General features: G+C 50.5%; 1 protein-coding gene across 7 annotated transcripts in view; it reads left to right on the top strand.

Moving 5' to 3' along the window:
- The window catches only part of NPAS2 (neuronal PAS domain protein 2), a 180,721-nt gene that overhangs the window by 123,638 nt on the left and 37,469 nt on the right, over positions 1 to 19,614 (top strand). For all 7 annotated transcript variants that reach the window (XM_022599109.3, XM_089922634.1, XM_089922636.1 and 4 more), the window contains 3 exons: positions 1 to 90; positions 11,452 to 11,572; positions 12,565 to 12,678. In XM_022599109.3, the coding sequence (XP_022454817.1) occupies positions 1 to 90; positions 11,452 to 11,572; positions 12,565 to 12,678 (325 nt within the window). The remainder of the gene's footprint in view (positions 91 to 11,451; positions 11,573 to 12,564; positions 12,679 to 19,614) is intronic.

The following is a 19,614-nucleotide window of genomic DNA, read 5'->3' as shown; positions in this document are numbered from 1 at the left end:
GCATTAGACGGCTTCATCATCGCTGTGACGACGGACGGCAGCATCCTCTACGTTTCTGACAGCATCACGCCTCTCCTTGGGCATTTACCGGTGAGTTTCTGTTCTGATGGCCTTTGCCAGTACGTGTGATCCTCTTTCCTGGAGAACCATTCAGATCTCAGAGCCGGGGCGCTGCAGGTGTGCGGGAATCTGTGTGTGAGGAGGGTCAAGGAGTGCCCTCCACCAGGCTGAGGCCAAGCCTCGGAGGCTCTTCCTGAGGGAGGCGGGTGAAGGCCTGTGTCATCCTGGAACAAGCAAGACCTGGAACGGGGGCTGTGGTGCAGGTCCTCACCCTCCGGTGCCCCAGAAACCGCCCAGGAGCCGTGAGCCTACAGCACAGTTAGCAGAGCTCAGAGCCTTTACGGAGGCTGACAGACACCTGCAAAGAAAGACAAGGTCCCCTGAGAGCTGGTGGAGGGATGTGCACCAGACGGCTGGGGACAGAAGGGGTTTGGGGGTCGCTGGAGATGTAACTGAGATGCAGTAGGTTGTGACGCTTGCTGGTGGTAAGGGTTCAGTGCCAGGGATGATGGCGGGAGGGGGGAGTGAAATACTCTGGGAAGATGTTGTTGGACCAGGAAGGACTTGAGAAGCAAGGAGGGTCTGGGCAGGAGGGCAGGCTCTGCCGTCCTGTCCCGGGGAGCCAGGTGGGGTGCGGAGAAGGGCGAGTGCCGTGTGGTCCCGGGCCCTCGCCCCCATCTCCCTCCCTCCCCCCAACTCCCTCCCTCCCTCCCTCCTCCCCACCCCTCCCCCTTCCCCCTCTCCCTCCCCCTCCCATCTTCCATCACACTCCCTCCTCTCAGCCTGAGCCTTGCGGGCTCCCTGGTACCCCCGTCAGGATGCTCTGACTCACAGAACAGCACCCGGCTGGTGGAGGGTCCACCTTGGAGGGCCCCTCGGAGGGCCCCTTGGAGGCATTTGGTCAGCCTTCCATTTCCCACCACACCATCGTTTATTCCCACAGAGACCGATCTGGAAGGAAGCTTGTACCCACCTGTGGGACTGATTGGGCTAAAACGTCCTCTCTTCTCTCTCCTCCCAAAAAGCCCCGCCAAACTGCCGAGCCCCCACCCCTGACTCCCACATGTGGGTGGATGCGCGGCCAGGACACAGATGAGGAGGGTGGCAGCTGCCCTGGGCGCCTGCTCGTAGGGAATCGCTGGTCAGGTGATGCTGGAGGACCATGGTGGCCTCTCCCGAGCCGCACCTGCCCGGGAGCACCGTGGCCTTGCTGTGTGGGCAGCTCACCCCCCGCTCCGCAGGAGGTGATGACCCCAGCTTCCCTAATGGCCCAGGATTCCACATCGTCCTGGATCATTCTTTTCCTCAGAAGCCGCTCCCCGCTCCCGTTGCTGCTGCAGACGACGCTGTGTGTAGATCAAAACCACCGTCCATGTTTTTCCTTTGTGGGTCACTGTGTGTTGTAGCCCAGAAAAGCATTTTTTACGTTGCAAGGCAGATACCTTTGCATTACTTTGAATCCATCTGCCCTTTGTGGTTCAGCCCATTTCCAGGGTGCACGAGGCTGGTGGTTCTCTGCTCTGAGAGCTGTCAGAAGAGGCTGGTTCTCACTCAGCCCTAAGGAGTCGGGAAAACAGTTTCATCTTGATTTTCGTCTCATGCTGGAGTAGTGATGAGACCCCGTCAAATCAGCACAGCTTCTTTGGGCTGATCTGAGGAGGTGGGGCGCTTCTTTGGAGGGGGTTGGGTTTTGTACTGAGTGGACGGGATCGGGCAGTGCGAGGCGCTAATGAAAAGCAAACAGGTGTCAACTCCGGAATGGCCTGGGAGTGTGGCTGGAGCTGTTTGGGGAAAGAGGATTTGCAGTGTTCTGATTTCTCCTCTTGGAATTACCTGATGACCCAGTTGCCATACGTGGCAGAGCGAACTTAGAAAGTTGGGGACTCTGATTCGAAATTCTCGAGCAACTCAGAATCACCTTTATGAATTATTTTCTTACTCTGGAAGGGCCAGAGAAATGGCCCTTCCAGAGTAAGAAAATGACCCCAACTCTCGCTTGTCAATGCCCGACCCATTTGAATGCTTATTAAGTGCCTGTCTGTGGACCCAGACACACACCGAGTCAGCCCTCACACTCCCCAGCGGAGATGAAGCCAGGATGGACGATCTCCACATTTACTTGTAGCTTTTACGCAAACCGTCATCTTCTTCCCTTTTTACTTAGGATTCGCTGTATCCCTGCTAGTGGGTGGACAAGAAACTTCCCTGGTGCCCATCACACAGCTGCCCTGTCACCTCCACTTGACAGAGGATGAGACCAAGGTGGCCCAGCCAGCAAGGAGCAGAGCAGGGCTGAGGCCAGGCCCACTGAGCGCAGAGCCCAGACTCGCCGCCGCTCTACCTAGTGCTTTTCTGATGCTGAGGAGTTGGGTTGCCATTTAGGAATTCTGCTTTCAGTTTAGTTCACTTCAATTCAAACTTGCTTATTTCTCAGTACAAGCCCAGAACCTGTCCACAGACAATGCAGTGATTCAAATGGCCCATATGAGGTTCTTTTTTTTTTTTTTTTTTAATTTCTATTGGAGTATAGTTATTTACGATGTTGTGTTAGTTGCAGGTATACAGCAAAGTGAATCGGTTATACGTATACATATATCCACTCTTCTTTAGATTCTGTCCCCACGCAGATCATCGGGGAATATTGAGTAGAGTTCCCTGTGCTATACAGCAGGTTCTTATTAGTTATCTATTTTATATGTAGTAGTGTGTATAGGTCAATCCCAGTCTCCCAATTTATCCCTCTCCCACCCTTTCCCCCTTGGTAACCATAGTTTGTCTTCTACATCAGTGACTCTGTTTCTGTTTTGTAGGTAAGTCCATTTGTACCATTTTTTTAGACTTCACATGTAAGTGATATCCTATGATATTTGTCTTTCCCTGTCAGGCTTCACTCAGTATGACGCTGTCTGGGTCCATCCATGTCGCTGCAAATGGCATCATTTCATTCTTCTTTATGGTTGAGTAGTGTTGCATTGTATATACACCACATCTTCTTTAACCATTCCTCTGTTGGTGGACATTTAAATTGTTTCCAGGTGTTGGCTATTGTAGATAGTGGGGCAATGAACTTTGGGATGCATGTATCTTTTCAAATTATAGTTTTTTCCGGATGTATACCCAAGAGTGGGATTGCTGGGTCATGTGGTAGCTCTATTTTTAGATTTTTAAAGGAACCTCCGTACCGTTTTCCATAGTGGCTACACCAATTTACATTCCCACCAACAATATAGGAGGGTTCCCTTTTCTCCACACCCTCTCCAGCATTTAGTGTTTGTAGATTTGTTTGATGATGGCCATTCTGACTGGTGTGAGGTGATACCTCATTGTAGTTTTGATTTGCACTTCTCTAATGATTAGTGATGTTAAGTATCTTTTCATGTGTCTCTTGGCCATCTCTGTCTTCTTTGGAGAAATGTCTGTTTAGATCTTCCGCCCATTTTTTGATTGGGTTGTTTGTTTTTTTGATATTGAGTTGCATGAGCTGTTTGTATATTTTGGAGATTAATCCCTTGTCAGTCGCTTCATTTGCAAATCCATATGAGATTCTTTAAACCTTAAGGGTTTGCAATTTTGTTGAGAGATTTCACCTGTTAAGCCATTAAAGACTAATAAAAAGGTAGCCAATATTTATTGAGCATTTACTGTGTACCAGGCACTATTAAGAGTCCCTTCTATGCATTAATATGGCGAAAGCACTTAGAAGGTCCATTTTCCTTATACTGATTGGTCCTTATGATGACTCTAAGAAATAGGTACTTACTCCTGTTCACAGATGAGCAGACAGAGGCCCAGAGCAGCTGAGGTCCCACAACCAGCACGTGGTGCAGCTGGGATTTGAACTCGGACACTTTGACCCCAGAACTTGGTGCTTACCCACCACTCAGGCATCTACATGTGACAGTGAAGCTGAATGCTCTCTGGTGGGGTGGGTGTTGAGCAGAGGTGGGGTGAGGACCTGGAAGGCAATGTCCTGTCTCGTGGAAGAGGTAGCCATCAATCGAGGCATGGCCGGCAGAGACAGCCCGCTGGAGGCCAAGGGCCTCACGGTAGCAGGGACGCTCTCCTGTTGGCATCACGGGCTGGCATACCCTGCGTTGGGTCCCACCGCGCCCTGTGTGGCCAGGGTTTGGGGGACCATTGGCGATTTGGGGGGGCGGGGGTGAGGAGCAGCAAGAATTCCTTTCTTCTTCTAAGTCTGTCAAAAGTCTCAGTATCTCTCTCCATGTATCCTTCCTACCACTAGAAACTCAGACACTCCAAAATTCACACGGTAGATTTTTGTACAGCAATGTCCTGATGAAAGATCCTAGAGCTTGCTTTTCCAGTTTGACAGAGAAAAGCTAGAAGAAAATAGCTCAAAGCAGAAAATGATTTTAAGGGGAAGTCACAACTTACCGTGGCGGTGACGCCAGCACACTTTGGCATCTAGAATTAACATAGGCGGTCAAGGCAGAGACCTGCCTGGTAGGTGAGCGTGCTGATGGAGGAGACCCAAGGGGCGAGCGTCACACGCCTTGGACATAATTGGGAAAGAGTACGGCCGAGGCAGAGCCAGATGACACCCACAGCGGGCACGGTCTGTGTTTCCTGTTCGGACGTTGATTTTTTAGAACATTTAACTTCCCGGATTGCTCTTCCGATCTGTTAATGAACGCGATGTTGGCCTAAGGAGCGGGATCACGCTTCGCTCGTCAGGCACAAGCCCTGTCCCCAGCCCCGAGCAGATACCCACATGCCCGAATGCTCACTGAATGAGGGACTGGGTTTGCAAGTGGGGCTCCTGCATGGAGAGCAGTTGCAAACAGCTTGGCACAAGTGGGCAGTGCCTCAGAAGTGAGAAATACAGGCGTGGATAACACAACTTCCCCCCACCCCGCCCCCCCAAAAAATCTAAGGCACGGAGTGACTTATAAAGTTGGAGAAATCTACTCACCAAAAAAATACCTCTGTGTAACGCTGTTTCTCCAAGTAAAACCTCTGGCTGGAAGTACAAGGTCAAAGGGGACAGTGGGCCAGGTTCCTGGGTCAAGGGTCACAGCAGGGAGAAGAGGTCACAGAGGAGGAAGACAGAGCGCCTGGCTTATGACACCATGAAATGCAGCAGCAAGTCCCTGGCCGCGCAGGGCTTTCCAGGAAGCATCCCTCTGCCCTCCGTCACCCACCTGTCCTCACCTGCTGGGAGAACCCACCTGGTCCAGGTCAGCTTGTCGGAGGTGGCTTCATGTCAGGGCAGACCTGGGTGGATGCTCTGTCTAGGAGGGGCCCCAGTAGGGAGGTGTGGCTGCAGCTCAGGGTTGATCACAGGTTAAAAGGGTCCAGGTTGCCAGTTAAGATTTGTTTGATTTTTATGTGCCTTTTGATCTTTCTGTATCATACCTGCAGAGCTGTGTATAAAACTAGGTTCCATTTTAAAACTAACGATAAGGTGAGCGCAAGCATACATGTAGCTGTCACCAAGGGTATGAAACAGAGCATGACCAGGCCCGCAGAAGCTCCTGTCTGCTCCTTTCTCATCACACCACCCCCTTCCGCATAGAGATGACCATTTCCACATCATCGTGTCCTTGCGTCTCTCTGCAATTCTGCCAAGTTTTAATTCATCATTAATCACTGTAATTTAGTACGGCCTTTGGCTTAACTTTATGTAAACAGGGTCATAGGAAGTGTACTCCGGTACACTCTCCTTTCACTCAGCTTTGCTAAGCGATTCGTCGTCTCACACCGTCCAGCGTAGCTGTCGTTGGTTTGTCCTCGTTGCTGTAGGCACATGCTACGATCCCTGCCCCCAGGCCAGTGTGGAACTCTGAGAGGGTGTGTCTGTGGATGTCTGTACGTATTTCCTGATGAACATTGGCAAGCATCCTCCAGAGAGCTGACCGTGTGTAAGATCGCTGGGTTGTGGGGTAGGAGCCCGTCACCCTCATTAGGTGATACCGAGTTGTTTCCATGGTGATGGCACCACTCCACCATCCAGCAGTGGGGTGGAGAGTTCCAGCTCCTCCATTTCACCAGAACTTGGTGTTGTCAGAACTGTCAGTTTTCGTCAACCTAGCGTGCGAAGGCGTCTCACGGAGTCTCGATTTGCTTTTCTCCCAGTTGATGGTGTGACTGAGTGTCTTTGCATAGTTTGTCGGCCGTTTGGATTTCCTTTTTCTGTGAAATGCTCTTTCAGGTATTTTGCCGTTTTCCTACTGGATTGCCTGGGCCTTTTGTGTAATGATTTGTAAGCGTTCTTTCCACGCTAGTCCTCTGTCGGGCATGGTTTTAATCGCGTCCTCGTCACTCTGCCCTAGGGTGACAGGGATGGCCAAACACACAACAGCCGATACTGGACAGGTGAGACGCTGTATTAACTGACGGTGTGTTAATCACGTGTACTTACGGCCCCAGGGAGGAGCGTACCGCGTGCCATGCAGGGACGCACGGGGGCTGCACTTGGGAACAGAGTGAACAAGCAGGGGTGGTGTGGTAGTAGCAAGAGGTTGGGGTGTCCCCTGGTTCCCACAGAGGATGTGATTGGCTGGCAGGGCACTGAAACCCACTTGCAGGATGAACAGTAACTGCACCTGGTCCTCTCCACCCCCAGCAGTAAGGAGGCTTGTTTAGCCAGGGGACCTTATCAGTGGCAAGAAGGAACTTGCCGTTAGCGTGGGGAGGAGAGCCTCGGTTGTTCCCTCTCGATTTTGCCAGATGACAAGGCAGCGTATCACACTGACCCTTCCTTCCGGGCTCATACCACAGGTCTGTGTGCCGCAAATATCTGATCTCGCTTTGTGGTTTGCCTTTCCCTCTCTTCAGGCTCTTTTGATGAACAGAGAGAGTCTTTAGAGTTGGTCCTTCTTCTACCTGAATTCATTCTTCACTCCTCCCGGGTCGAAGCTATTCTGTATACTGTCTTCGGAAAGCATCCCTCTCTGGCCGTCAGTTTGATTCTGAATCTAAACTGAATCAAAGCAGATGACGTATGCCTCCCATGCCCCGGTCGTTCGGGAGCCCAGGGCCCTCTCTGCTTGCCGAGCCCAGTCCTGCCTCTTCTCAACATGAGGCTTCTCACCGATCCCCCTTCTAATCGTGGCCGACACAGATCTCCAGTCAGAATTGCCGGGGCCCCTTGGGGACATCCTGAACTGGATGTCCACACAGCCCGCTTCCAGCTCAGCCGGCCAGTCTGTGGACTCCCGTGCAGGCGCATTTAACTTTGCTGATACGACTGCACCGGCGCTGTGGGTTCAAAAGACAGAGAGAGGAATATGCTTCCTGTCTGTTCACGTTCTCCCCAGGCTGTCCCAGGGCCTCCAGAGAAAAGGTAGGAGAAGTGTTGTTGGGGATTTAGAGCAGGCATCTAGTGCAAAACTCAGAAAAGGGCCAGATTCTTGACAAAGTAGCCAAGGGCATAGCAATAAGTTTGGATGGAGAACCTCCCGCCTCCAACAGGTCAGTGATGTTCCTGATAAGGTGATTCAGCTGTGAGGATGGTGCCTTCCCTCCCTTGTCTCTGTAATTGCCATGATTTTAATAAACAGAGCTCAGCGCATTCAAGGGACAGTTCAGTTGCAGATATAATTTACTCCCCTGTAAGCGCTAGGCTTTAAATTCTCAAAATATCATTGTTCGTGTTGGTTTCCAGCACATGGAAATGGCCTAATGGGAGTATAATAGCAAAGGCATAGCAAGAGCTTGTTCTTTGCCAAGTGTGTTCTCAGCCCTCCTCGTGTGTCAATTCATAATCCTCATGACCCCCGCCTCCCTCCAGTGTTCGTCTTTATTCTGTGCAGAACTTGTCACCTGAGATGCCCTGTGACCTGCCAACCGTGTCCCACAGGAGCAGCGAGGCCAGGCGGCCCCCCGCCCTGCGCTCTGCCACCCCCTCCATCAGGGAAGTGGGCTTCTGACTGGCCCTCCGAGAAAAGACAGTGTGGTGACGGAGTTAGCATTTTCAAGTATCTGAAATGTCTTTAAGAAGAGAGAGTACTGTCATGTGTGAGCATTAGTCATGTTCTAAAAAACTAAAGGGATTGGGCTTAAAATAAAGTCAAGAACATCAGAAGGAACTTGGAGAAAAAGCCAGAATGAGAAAATGGTAGCACAGCTAGTGCGGGGGGGGGGATGGTAGCACAGCTAGTGCGGGGGGGGGGGGGGGGATGGTAGCACAGCTAGTGCGGGGGGGGATGGTAGCACAGCTAGTGCGGGGGGGGGGATGGTAGCACAGCTAGTGCGGGGGGGGGATGGTAGCACAGCTAGTGCGGGGGGGGATGGTAGCACAGCTAGTGCGGGGGGGATGGTAGCACAGCTAGTGCGGGGGGGGGATGGTAGCACAGCTAGTGCAGGGGGGGATGGTAGCACAGCTAGTGCGGGGGGGGGATGGTAGCACAGCTAGTGCGGGGGGGGGATGGTAGCACAGCTAGTGCGGGGGGGGATGGTAGCACAGCTAGTGCGGGGGGGGGGATGGTAGCACAGCTAGTGCGGGGGGGGGATGGTAGCACAGCTAGTGCGGGGGGGGATGGTAGCACAGCTAGTGCGGGGGGGGGATGGTAGCACAGCTAGTGCGGGGGGGGGGATTACGGAGTATTTGTCCACAGAGATCCAAACAGGTGCATCCAAGCAGGGAGCCTGGGGACCCCCAGAGCCCCTCCTTCCACCCCTGCCCTCCCTCAGCCACCAAGCACATGCTTACAGCCCTGGAGCCGTGGCTGCAGGACGGGAGGGACCTGCCCCCTTTGCCGTGCTTCCCTCCAGTGCCGGAAGCCGCGGCTGGCACACGGCACCCTGAGTCGGTGTCAGTCGGATGGTGGTGTTGGCAGAGTCGTCTGGACGCGGCCCCTTCCTCTGTGTCTCCCCTCCCCCGGACCTGTTCAGACTTCGACCACCTCTAGCCTGGCTCCTGTGCCCCCTTCCTCCCCAGGCCACTAGAGGGTCCGAAATACAAGCACAGTCCTGCCCACCTTCCTCCACGTACCCCAGCGCGTCCCCTGGCACACAAGCTCAGCCTTGACTCCTCTGTGGGCTGCTAGCCCCGAGCCCTACTGCCCTTCCCCACTCCTCCCCCACCCACTGTACTGTCAGGGCTCCCACCCTCACCCCCATCCCCACTTCTGTGTGGGCTGTGCCCCTGCCTGGAGCACCCAGGCTGCCTGGTGGACACCGCCCTGTCCCCAGACACACACCCCCGCCCGCCGCAAGGATCCCTCCCCACGGGAACGGTCCCTGCGAGGCTCCCCTACCCCGTCATTTTGGGTTCTGCACCCCATGCTCAGAGTTCTCCAGGCGCCTGGTTTTTGCTTCCGTCATAGCACTTGCCATGTCGTTCTTTCAGTTCATCAACATGTTTTTCTTGAAGGCCAAGCACCATCTGTTGTCAGGGGTACAGGGGAGAGGCAGGCAGGGGACACACGTTATCATGGGAAAGAACAAGAAAGCCCGGAGTTGTTTCCTACATGGTTAATGAACCCCTATCACGCCTGGCATCTGCCGTGTGCCCTCGTACCGGCCGCTGACTCAAAGCAGCCCGCGTCAGCCTCACAGCCTCGTCATCTTCCCGCCAAGCAGAGTGCAGCTTGGAGGGCAGAGCTGGCTCTCACCTGCCTCGCCGGCCCTGCCAGGGCTTGCTGCGTGGTCACAGATGTGCCCTTCCCCAGTGGGTACAGATGACACGGGCGCAGCGGCCAGAGGAGCAGGGGCAGTGGTCCTGTTCTGGGTGAGGGGCTGTCAGGGCTGCTTTCTCAGAGGAGGGGACTTCAAGGCCAGGACCTGAAGGCAGCGTGGGAGTTCCTGAGCACAAGCAGAGGGCGCAGGATGCTCCAGCCTGAGGGTGCAGCCTGAGGGGCGGCCCAGAGGAAGAGGAAAGCCGGCAGCCCGGAGGAAAGGCAGTTTGGAGGGCTGGAGACGGGCTGGGAGCGGAGGCTGTGCCCTGCTGAGCCCGACTAGTGAACTGGGGAGCTAAGGCTTCATCCCAGGAGCAGCTGGAAGCCCACGAAAGTTTGTTTTTTTTAAATATTTATTTTATATTGGAGTAGAGTTCATTTACAATGTTGTGTTCGTTGGCAAGGTGGTGACTTGGTCTGATACGGGGCTGCTGGCAGAGAGCAAATTGGACAGAGACGAAAGGTGATGTGGGAAGGCCAGTTTGGCCAGATCACTGCCCAGAGGACATGATGGCCTGGACTAGGGTAGAGGCCAGAGGAAAAGGAGTGAATGGATCTGAGGGAATTCGAGGGAGGAAAATCTCACAGCACTGAGACCCTGTTTGGATGTGAAGACGACAGGAAGAGGTCAAGGATGCCAGCTGGGTGTCGGGTATGGGCAGGTGACTGCTTGACAACACCACACGTGGGGACAGAACACAGCGGAGGGAGGACATAATGAAGACATTGGGGGTGTATGTGGATCTGGGGTCCCCAAGTACATCTGGGAGGCAGATGGGATGTGAAGCCAGGACACCCAAGAGCGAGTTGCCTTGACGTGCAGATGAAAGGGTGTGCACAGACGGTGTTTGAAGCTGTCGGAGGGGGTGAGTTTATTGAGGGATAGAGAAGTGCCTGTTTCCTCTCTCCCCACCGTGATCTCCAACCTGCACCGTCCAGTATGGGAGCCACTGGCCACATGTGGTGATTTAAATTTCAATTAAAATAATTAAATACAATTAAAAATTCTGTTTTCAGGGACTTCCCTGGCAGTCCAGTGGTTAGGACTCGGTGCTTCCACTGTCGGGGCCCAGGTTCAATCCCTGATGGGGGAACTAAGAATCCTACAAGCTGTGCGTGTGGCAAAAAAAAAACCCAACAAAATTCAGTCACACGAGCCGTGTTTCAGGTGCTCTGAAGCCATGTGGCTGGTGGCTTCCCTAACAGCCCGTGCAGGTTACAGACCATTTCCATCATCACAGACCGCTCTGTTGGATAACACTGAGTCTAGACTCCATTGTATTTATTTTGTGTCCGCGGGTGCCCAGGTCCTCAGAAAAAAAGTACAATTCCTTTGATTACAGACCTTTAGAAGTAAACAGTCAGCCGTTTGCTGGCCTAGAGGTCAGAAAAGGAACCCATGGGCTCTTCAGGGGCCTTCATGTGCGTGGTTGGCCTCGAGCTGGGGCTCCCCGCCAGCCACGCCGCCCCAGCCAGAACACGGGGGTGTTGTCAGCACACGGGGCTCCAATGCGTGTTTGTCTGGCTTGAGTCTTAGTTCCTTCTCAGGCCCATAGGCAAGAGCACGTTTGCATTTGAACAGGTAAACCCTTTTAGATTACAATTCAAAATGACAGAGTCTTCACAGAAAGTCAGATCTGGAACTTCTCATTTCAGAAACCAGTTCTGAATTGTCACGAAGTTTCAGCTTTTGCTTTTTATTTTTCGTCTTTGTGGAATGTGTGCCTTGGTTCTTTCTTTTCTTTTCCAGTCGGATGTCACGGATCAGAATTTGTTACGTTTCCTTCCAGAGCAAGAACACTCAGAAGTCTACAAAATGCTTTCTTCCCACATGCTTGTGACGGACTCCCCCTCCCCAGAACACTTAAAATGTAAGTTTAACTTCACTGGTTTTACGAGATAGAAAGATGAGAATGTCACTTCTGAAAGGAGGTTAGAATGAATTAAGAAGGGAGGACTAATTTTAAAAATAATTTTCCTTGTGACTCAGAACATTTCCAAGATCCTTAGAGGTATATTTTAAGTTCAAAGCTAAAACCGGAGTTTGGAATATGGAAGACGTTGAACTTTTATGCGGAAAATTTTAAAGCACAGAGCTTAAGAATAATAACTTGTTTTGCATGTAATACAAGAGATCCCTTTTTTTTCCCCACATGAGAGCCTTTTAGTAATAAAGGGTACAAAAATAAGTGAATAATCTTCTTATTTTGGAGGACACTGTGAGGCTAGATTTGTATGTATGATACTAAGTAACCAACTAAAAACTGAATAATTAGGTCAAAACTCCAAATTCTCTTCTGAGGCTGTCATCTGGTTATTTATATACATTTGCAGGTTTTATGGAATTTTAAAGTTTTTGTCAAAATTGGCAACCTGGATAGAAAGCTGGTCCAGTCACCTAATGAAACATGTATTTTGACGGCAGTAGCAAAGGTGCCTTGTACTTATTCGAGCCTTACTCCATTTTCCGTGAATAATGTGTCCCATTGTACATCTGATTTTCCTTCAGAGCAAAGTGGAAAGATTAAATTAAGGAGAGCAGCTCTGAGCAGCTTTATTTTAATATACAGTATGAAAACAACCAGAACTAATTAAGGCCGACAGAACCAACCACAGACATCTGTGAGCAAATTAAGACTAATCGGGTCCGAGTATGGAATGCAAAACATCTATAAACTACAGAGGGGAAAAACCTGTGTTGCAAAGGTTATAAAACCATGTCTGAAAGTCAGTCATAATGAGAGAAATAGCCCGGCCATGTGTTGACCAAACCCTGTGGGTTTCACAAGATGCGACTTGTTTAGTCTAGAATCACTGTAGAGCTCTCATTCCCTGTTTCTCCTTTTTTCCTTTAATGGCCCAGCTGACAACGACTTAGAGTTTTATTGCCATCTTCTCAGAGGCAGCTTGAACCCAAAGGAATTTCCAACTTATGAATACATAAAATTTGTAGGAAATTTTCGCTCTTACAACAACGGTAAGTGTTCATTGTCGTATGATTGGGGCAGTGGCTTTTCTCATGCAAACGTGCACGTAGGGGCGGGAGGGAGGGGCGCATATGTGCTTTCCATATTTGCATTTGGATTTCTGTGTTCCCAAGATGTGTTTTCTGTGCTTCTAAATGGTACCTCCCATTCGGGAAGAACACGCATCCCCACCTGTTTATGCCAGCACATGACGTCCCCCTGAGACGCACCTTATTCATTTATTTATTTTCAGGCTAATGGAATAGTTCTATGCTGTGAGAAACAACTTACGGTTAATAAAGAACGGGCTCAGCCTACACACAGCCAAACAGGGCTTCATTGTGACATGAAGATCCCTAACCTTGGCTTCTGCATTTCTTGTTTTTTTTTTGCGGTACGCGGGCCTCTCACCGTTGTGGCCTCTCCCGTTGCGGAGCACAGGCTCCGGACGCGCAGGCTCAGCGGCCGTGGCTCACGGGCCCAGCCGCTCCGTGGCATGTGGGATCTTTCCGGACCGGGGCATGAACCCGTGTCCCCTGCATTGGCAGGCGGACTCTCAACCACTGTGCCACCAGGGAAGCCCTGGCTTCTGCATTTTTATCCTCCTTTTTACGGAATTGCTGGGAGCCTGTTTTCATAGGTCTAGTCCATGGCCCTTCTGCTAAGTCTGGCCCTAATGCACAGGACATGGTCCTTTTCTGAGGAGCCAGCCATCTCCATTAGATGAATTATCAGGCAGCATAAGCCAAGCAGTAAAATCTTGCTTTCTGTAATTACCCAGATAACTAATTGTCCAAGACCAGGCTGCAACTCTCAAGCAGACTTAAACACTCAGTTTTACTTTTTTTTTTTTTTTTTGCGGTACGCGGGCCTCTCACTGTTGTGGCCTCTCCCGTTGCGGAGCGCAGGCTCAGCGGCCATGGCTCACGGGCCCAGCCGCTCCGCAGCATGTGGGATCTTCCCGGACTGGGGCACGAACCCGTGTCCCTGCATTGGCCTGCAGACTCTCAACCACTGAGCCACCAGGGAAGCCCATCCGTTTTACTTTTGACCTAGGCAAAATGGGGATGCAGGCCTGATGCCAGAGATTCAGAAACACAGGTCCCAACACGCAGCCCCGCTGGGGCACCCAGCACAGAGTGGCCAGTCCTCAAAACCCACAAAACACCTAACTTTGAAAGCTCTAACATTTCATAAAATAGCAAAGATGGGGCAGGGGGAACAGAAGGAAGTGTTGACAGGGAATGGTAGAAAGAGAGAAGAGGGGAGGAGAAAAAATGGCAAAGGGAAACAAATACAGAAAGGTGAGCCACGGGAAGGAGGGGGTGCGCCGGTGGGAGACACAAGGGAGTGGATGCTGGCAGCTGACTTGTGGTGCTTCGCTTGCTGTTGTTTAACTCTGGACCCACGGTCCAGTCTATTACCCCCGTCGGATGAGTCCCAGAGTTTCCATTAGAAGCAGCCAAAGTAACGGCACTGAGTCCTAATGACGGTCCCTGTTGTATGTTATTTGCGTACATATACATGCTTTGCTTAAGAGGCTCCAACTATAGGCTAAACAGCACGATCCTCCAGGCCCCGTGTTCAGGGCTGATGCCTGGATGATGGGCTCCTTGGCCAACTCGGGGCCCTTTGCAGAAGCTCCCCACCTAGGGCTCGGGGTGCCCGAGTGGTTGGGAGTGGTGGCAGGTCAGCCTTCCCAAGGGGGCCCCTAAATCTGGGCAAAGTGGCATGAAGCCGAGACCTGCCCGTGTCTAATCTGACTCATCTGAGAGGCTTTCCTGAACCTCATGAGACACGTGTGTAATGAACCACACGACTAAGTAAAGAAACTGACCTAAGGGGTACCTCGTGGAGAACTCAACGTGGTGCCAGTCCGGTGCTGTGGTTCCCTGGGTGAGGCAGCCTGTTACAATGCAGATTCTCAGATGTCCCTGGAAGATTCTAGTTCAGCACACCTGAGGGTGCGGCTGGGACTGAGCAGTTGGAAAACAACCTAGGGGTTCTGATGCAAAGGGTCGTGGACTTTGAGAAACACTGCCCCATTGTAACACTACATGGCACTCCATAGGAATTTTAATGGCACTCCTCTTGCTTATGGTGCCAGGCACCTCTATCCTTGAATTAATATAAGCAGTGGTTTGGAATTTGCTTAAAATGTGTACCGTGGCCGTAATGCCAGCTGCTGGGGTAGCAGCCTATCCCAGTTGGCCGCATGCAAGGAAGGGTCCCCAGAGTGCCGAGACTGTGGGAATTATGGGATGCTGCTCCCACGTGTCTCCGTGACAACAGCACACGCACTTAATGAAGGGTACCGGGTTGTGATTGGCTGGTGAGCAGCGTTATCCTGTGAATGTACATTTCCACAACTCTCATTAAGATGCTACTGGATGTCGCTTTGAAGCTTCCTGTCTTTTATCACGTTTTAGAGGATTTCAAGGAAATAGGCAGGCTTCATTGTGAATACCTGAGACTTTTTTTTTTTTTTTAAAACAGCAAGGCTTTATTTTCTCTTCAAGTTGAGACAATGTTTGTTTGCCTGAAAGGATGTGTGGAAGTTATGTGTGATTTTTTTTTTTTTTTTGGTGGGGGGAACTGTTACTGCTATAAACACACGGCATTGAAAGTGGAAGTTTTAAAACCAAGAGTTTAAAACCAGAGTGTCTTTGCAGAGCCTGCTAAACAAACCAAAGTTAGGGGAGCTTTCTTGAGACAAGAGTCTCCAAATGTAATTGTGGACAAACTGAACTATAATTCTCACTTGGATTAAAACAGCAAAAAGTGTCAGTCAGATGAGTTTCTAAGATGGAACCCTATGAAGTCACCAACATTCAACCATTTTTGGCCGCTAAAGTAAGGTTTAACATAGGAAATCATTCAGATTTGATTCTGTAGGTTTATTTCTCAATAAACGTGGAATGATGGGATCATAAAAATAGCTCACCTTTTAGGAGTGTTTCCTCAGTGCCAGGCCCTGGGCTGAGTCCTGACACTGGTTGTCTCATTGAATCCTGGCAGCAACCTCATGAGATGGTCCTAATGGCGTCATCCCATCTTTTTTTCTTTTTCTTTAATTGAAGTATAGTTGATTTACAATGTTGTGTTAGTTTCAGGTGTACAGCATAGTGATTCAGCCTTATGTATATATGTGTATATATATGAATATATATATTTTTCAGATTCTTTTCTCTTATAGGTTGTTACAAAATATTGAGTATAGTTCTCTGTGCTGTACAGTAGGTCCTGGTTGGTTATCTATTTTACATACGGTAGTGTATATCTGTTAATCCTGATCTAATCCCTCCCCCAACCCCCTTTCTCCTTTGGTAACCATAAGTTTGTTTGCTATGTCTGTGAGTCTGTTTCTGTTTTGTAAATAAGTTCATTTGTATCTTTTTTTTTTAGATTCCACATATAAGTGATATCATATGGTATTTGTCTTTCTCTGTCTGACTTACTTCACTCAGTATGAGAATCTCTAGGTCCATCCATGTTGCTGCAAATGGCATTATTTCCTTCTTTTTTATGGCTGAGTAATATTCCATTGTGTAAATATACCACATCTTTGTTACCTAGTCATCTGTCAGTGGACATTGACATTGCTTCCATGTCCTGGCTATTGTAAATAGTGCTGCTATGAACATTGGGGTGCATGTATCTTTTCAAATTATAGTTTTCTCCAGATATATGGCATCATTCCATTTTTTTTGAATTTTATTTATTTGTTTATACAGCAGGTTCTTACTAGTTATCCATTTTATACGTATTAGTGTATACATCTCAGTCCCAATCTCCCAGTTCATCCCACGCCCCCCAGCCCCTCCGCTTTCCCGACCTTGGTGTCCATACATTTGTTCTCTACATCTGTATCTCCATTTCTGCCCTGCAAGCCGGTTCATCTGTACCATTTTTCTAGGTTCCACATATAAGATCTCATTCCATCTTAACAGAGGAGGAAATTGATTCATAAAAGGGTTAAGTCTCAAGTGCACAGGTGGGATGTGAGAGACCCAGATTCAGAGCCGTTCTAACCCTGAACTCATACTCTTAACCTCAGGCTTTGCTGCTTCCCACAGATCGAGGTGGCGATTACACATTTAGATGCAAACACAGGCCTCTCCCCAGCGCCTGGCATTCTGTTGGTCCATGATGTCTGTACCTGTGCACATCACGTGTCCTGCGCCCGTGTACCAGGCTGTTTTAAGAGTACCCTAGATTTGTTTTAAATCAAATATGGTAAGACACACAGACATGGAAAGGACTGTGATGAAGAGGTTTATGCTTACAGATCCCTAGAAACGGTCACAGCACGCCATGCAGGGCCACACGCGGGGGCACCAGGATAGGCCAAAAGCAGAGGGAGCTCAGGAAACGTGGGCAGAGGCCTCTATTATGGTTTCTGCAGAAAAGGGCAGGCAAGGCAGAGTAAGCAGGCTTGGGTTTGGCTGGTTTGAATAATTACAGCAGGCTGTCGGGTGTAAGGGCTGCCGCTGGTTGTCTGGTCCTGGCCCTGGGTGAGAGGGGTGGGGCGGGGATTAGGGCAGGTGGGTAGTGGCTCAGAGTATGAGAGCCTGATAGAGGAGAGGGTGCGGGGTGTGAGCTCTGGCTGGGTTGGTTTTGCCTCCGAAACGTACACTGGAAGTGAGTTGTTTACTATCTCTAGGAGTTGTCTGACCCTGAGAGGAGCAGTCCCTCTAGAGTCAGCACGGCCCCAAATGTCAAAGCATCAAATCCAGAAACATGAATATTACACAAGCCACCCCGTGCAGCTTCCCCAAGGTCCCAGGCAGGCACAGGGTAAGGAGCAATAGGTAAAGGATAGAAAATATGACCGTGAACATCAGTTTTATTTTTTTTTTAAGACTATTTTTTATACAGCAGGTTCTTATTAGTTATCTGTTTTATACATATTACTGTATACATGTCAGTCCCAATCTCCCAGTTCATCCCACTACCACCCACCCCCGCCTTCCCCCCTTGGTGTCCATACGTTTGTTCTCTACATCTGTGTCTCTATTTCTGCCTTGCAAATCAGTTTTATTTTCATAAAATACCTGCTCATACTTCAGAGCACTATGCAGAAAACCCTCCTTTGGTCCATTACCATGAAGAGTCCTATCATTTCTGCAGGGCTGATGAGTTTGAGGAGCGTTGTCTGATGTCTTCTTGTTTGGTGCCTGTCAAGAGGAAATAATGGATTGGAAAGGATGGGGAGCTTTACTCACCTGTGGACTCATTGCGCCCCTTCCTGGGCCCACGCGGTCTGTGCCTGGCATATAAATAAGTGCCCAGTGGACTCAGGTTGACCTACACTGAGGCTCAGTCCTCAGCCCTGGATGCACAGGTGGAAGGGGGCAGATCCAGGGTTCAGGCCAAAGACTTCTGACTTGTGGGGAAATAACGCCCTTCCCTGGGAGCTGAGGATGGAGCGTGCCTTGGCTGAGCCCAGAGCACACTCCAGGGAAGGGGCAGCAGCTTCCTGGAGGGCTCCCACCACTTCTTTGTCCCTAAATCCAAAGCGAAGATGAAATCCACTTTCGTACACACTGGGTAAACTGGAGCGTGTTACTTTCTGTTGCCCTGTGGACTGTCTGCACTGGCAGGCCTCTGGAGCAGTGCCGAGTGGTCAGAGAAGTTGAGACCGAGACCACCTGGGGTCTCGGGGTGCTGGGAGGCCAGTGGCCCCCTTCCTGATGTCTTTCCCAGGCCCCTCACTCGGGAGCCCCCCCCAGAACTGTCGTTGACAACCTCTCCCGGCCTAGAGCTCATCTCAGCGACCCATCTGATAGATAGATGGGAACCCAGGCTGCTAAGTGCTGGCCGCTACCCCAAACTTACATCCACGGGAACCCTTGGGCCTTAAGCTGAAAGGCCCCAAGGTAAATGTGTAGGCTGCAGGGCAGGGAAGAGAGGGTGGGACGGAGCCAGAGAGGAGACGCTTACACCATGTAGATGAAGATGACATCGGCTTCGCCTGCTCAGATCCGTCTGGCCCTATGACCCTGGGAGGCCGGGGCGGGGGAGGACAAAGCACCTTTGCCCTTGTTGACGGGCTTTAAACTCTCTCATTGGATGTTTCCAGATTCACCCATCAGTTGTGCCACCTTACCTCCCCCCCAGCACACACTCCTGGGCACTGGGACAAACACACCAACCATTGCCTAAATACTTGAGTGAAATGGAATTTCCCTACATCTGTATCCTTATGTCTTGGTCACTCCTTAGGATTCCATCATTTGCCACAGATGTTCTAGGGGACGGGACTTCCCATCTTTAACCTAGATTTTTAATCAGTGTGAGGACGTACGTGTCAGGAAATGGGATGAGAAAGTAGTTTTCTTTGAATTGTTTCACTTCGGGACAGTTTCTACCCTGCTCTGTGAGAAGCTTCCTGTAGGAATCTAAACTGGGATGTAGAATCACATGTCTCATCCTGTCCCCATAAAAAGCCCGCTCTGACCCCAGCCATGTGGCCTGGAGCCCCGGGGTGGACCACTGGTCAGAGCAGCCCCTGGGCCACCTCTGCTCTGCCCACTGTTTCCAGAATAGAGTTGAAACAAAATTACTTTATTTGGGACTATGTTTGTCTGCTAACAGATTTTTTTTTTTTTGAGCTTTCGAATAAATACACCCCCAACCCAAGTCAGGTAGCCCCAGCCCTACATTCTGATTGGGAAGGAACCGTCCAGATGATGTTCACAGGCATAATCAACAGTCCTAAGAAGGGGCAGCTTGAAGGGGTCCTAAGAAGCAGGTCCCCGTTCCTCAAAGAACTTGGTGTCTGGAAGCAGGCTGTCCTCTCTGTGAGCCGACCTCCGCCCCCAGACTTGGATTTAAGTGCGCATCTGACTGAAATCCGGAAAGCAGTATTTCAAAAGTGGCTGGTGTGCTTCCAAGTAGGTCACCCTCAGCAAACATGCTGCTCTGGGCTTTCCAGAAACCACACA

Source organism: Delphinapterus leucas, chromosome 13 (assembly GCF_059928025.1).
Source record: "Delphinapterus leucas isolate spDelLeu-1000000601 "Yukka" chromosome 13, BTC_Dleu_Yukka2, whole genome shotgun sequence".
Classification (NCBI taxonomy): Eukaryota; Metazoa; Chordata; class Mammalia; order Artiodactyla; family Monodontidae; genus Delphinapterus; species Delphinapterus leucas.
Note: the sequence above shows the minus strand (reverse complement) of the source record. Positions and strands in the feature narration are given on the sequence as shown.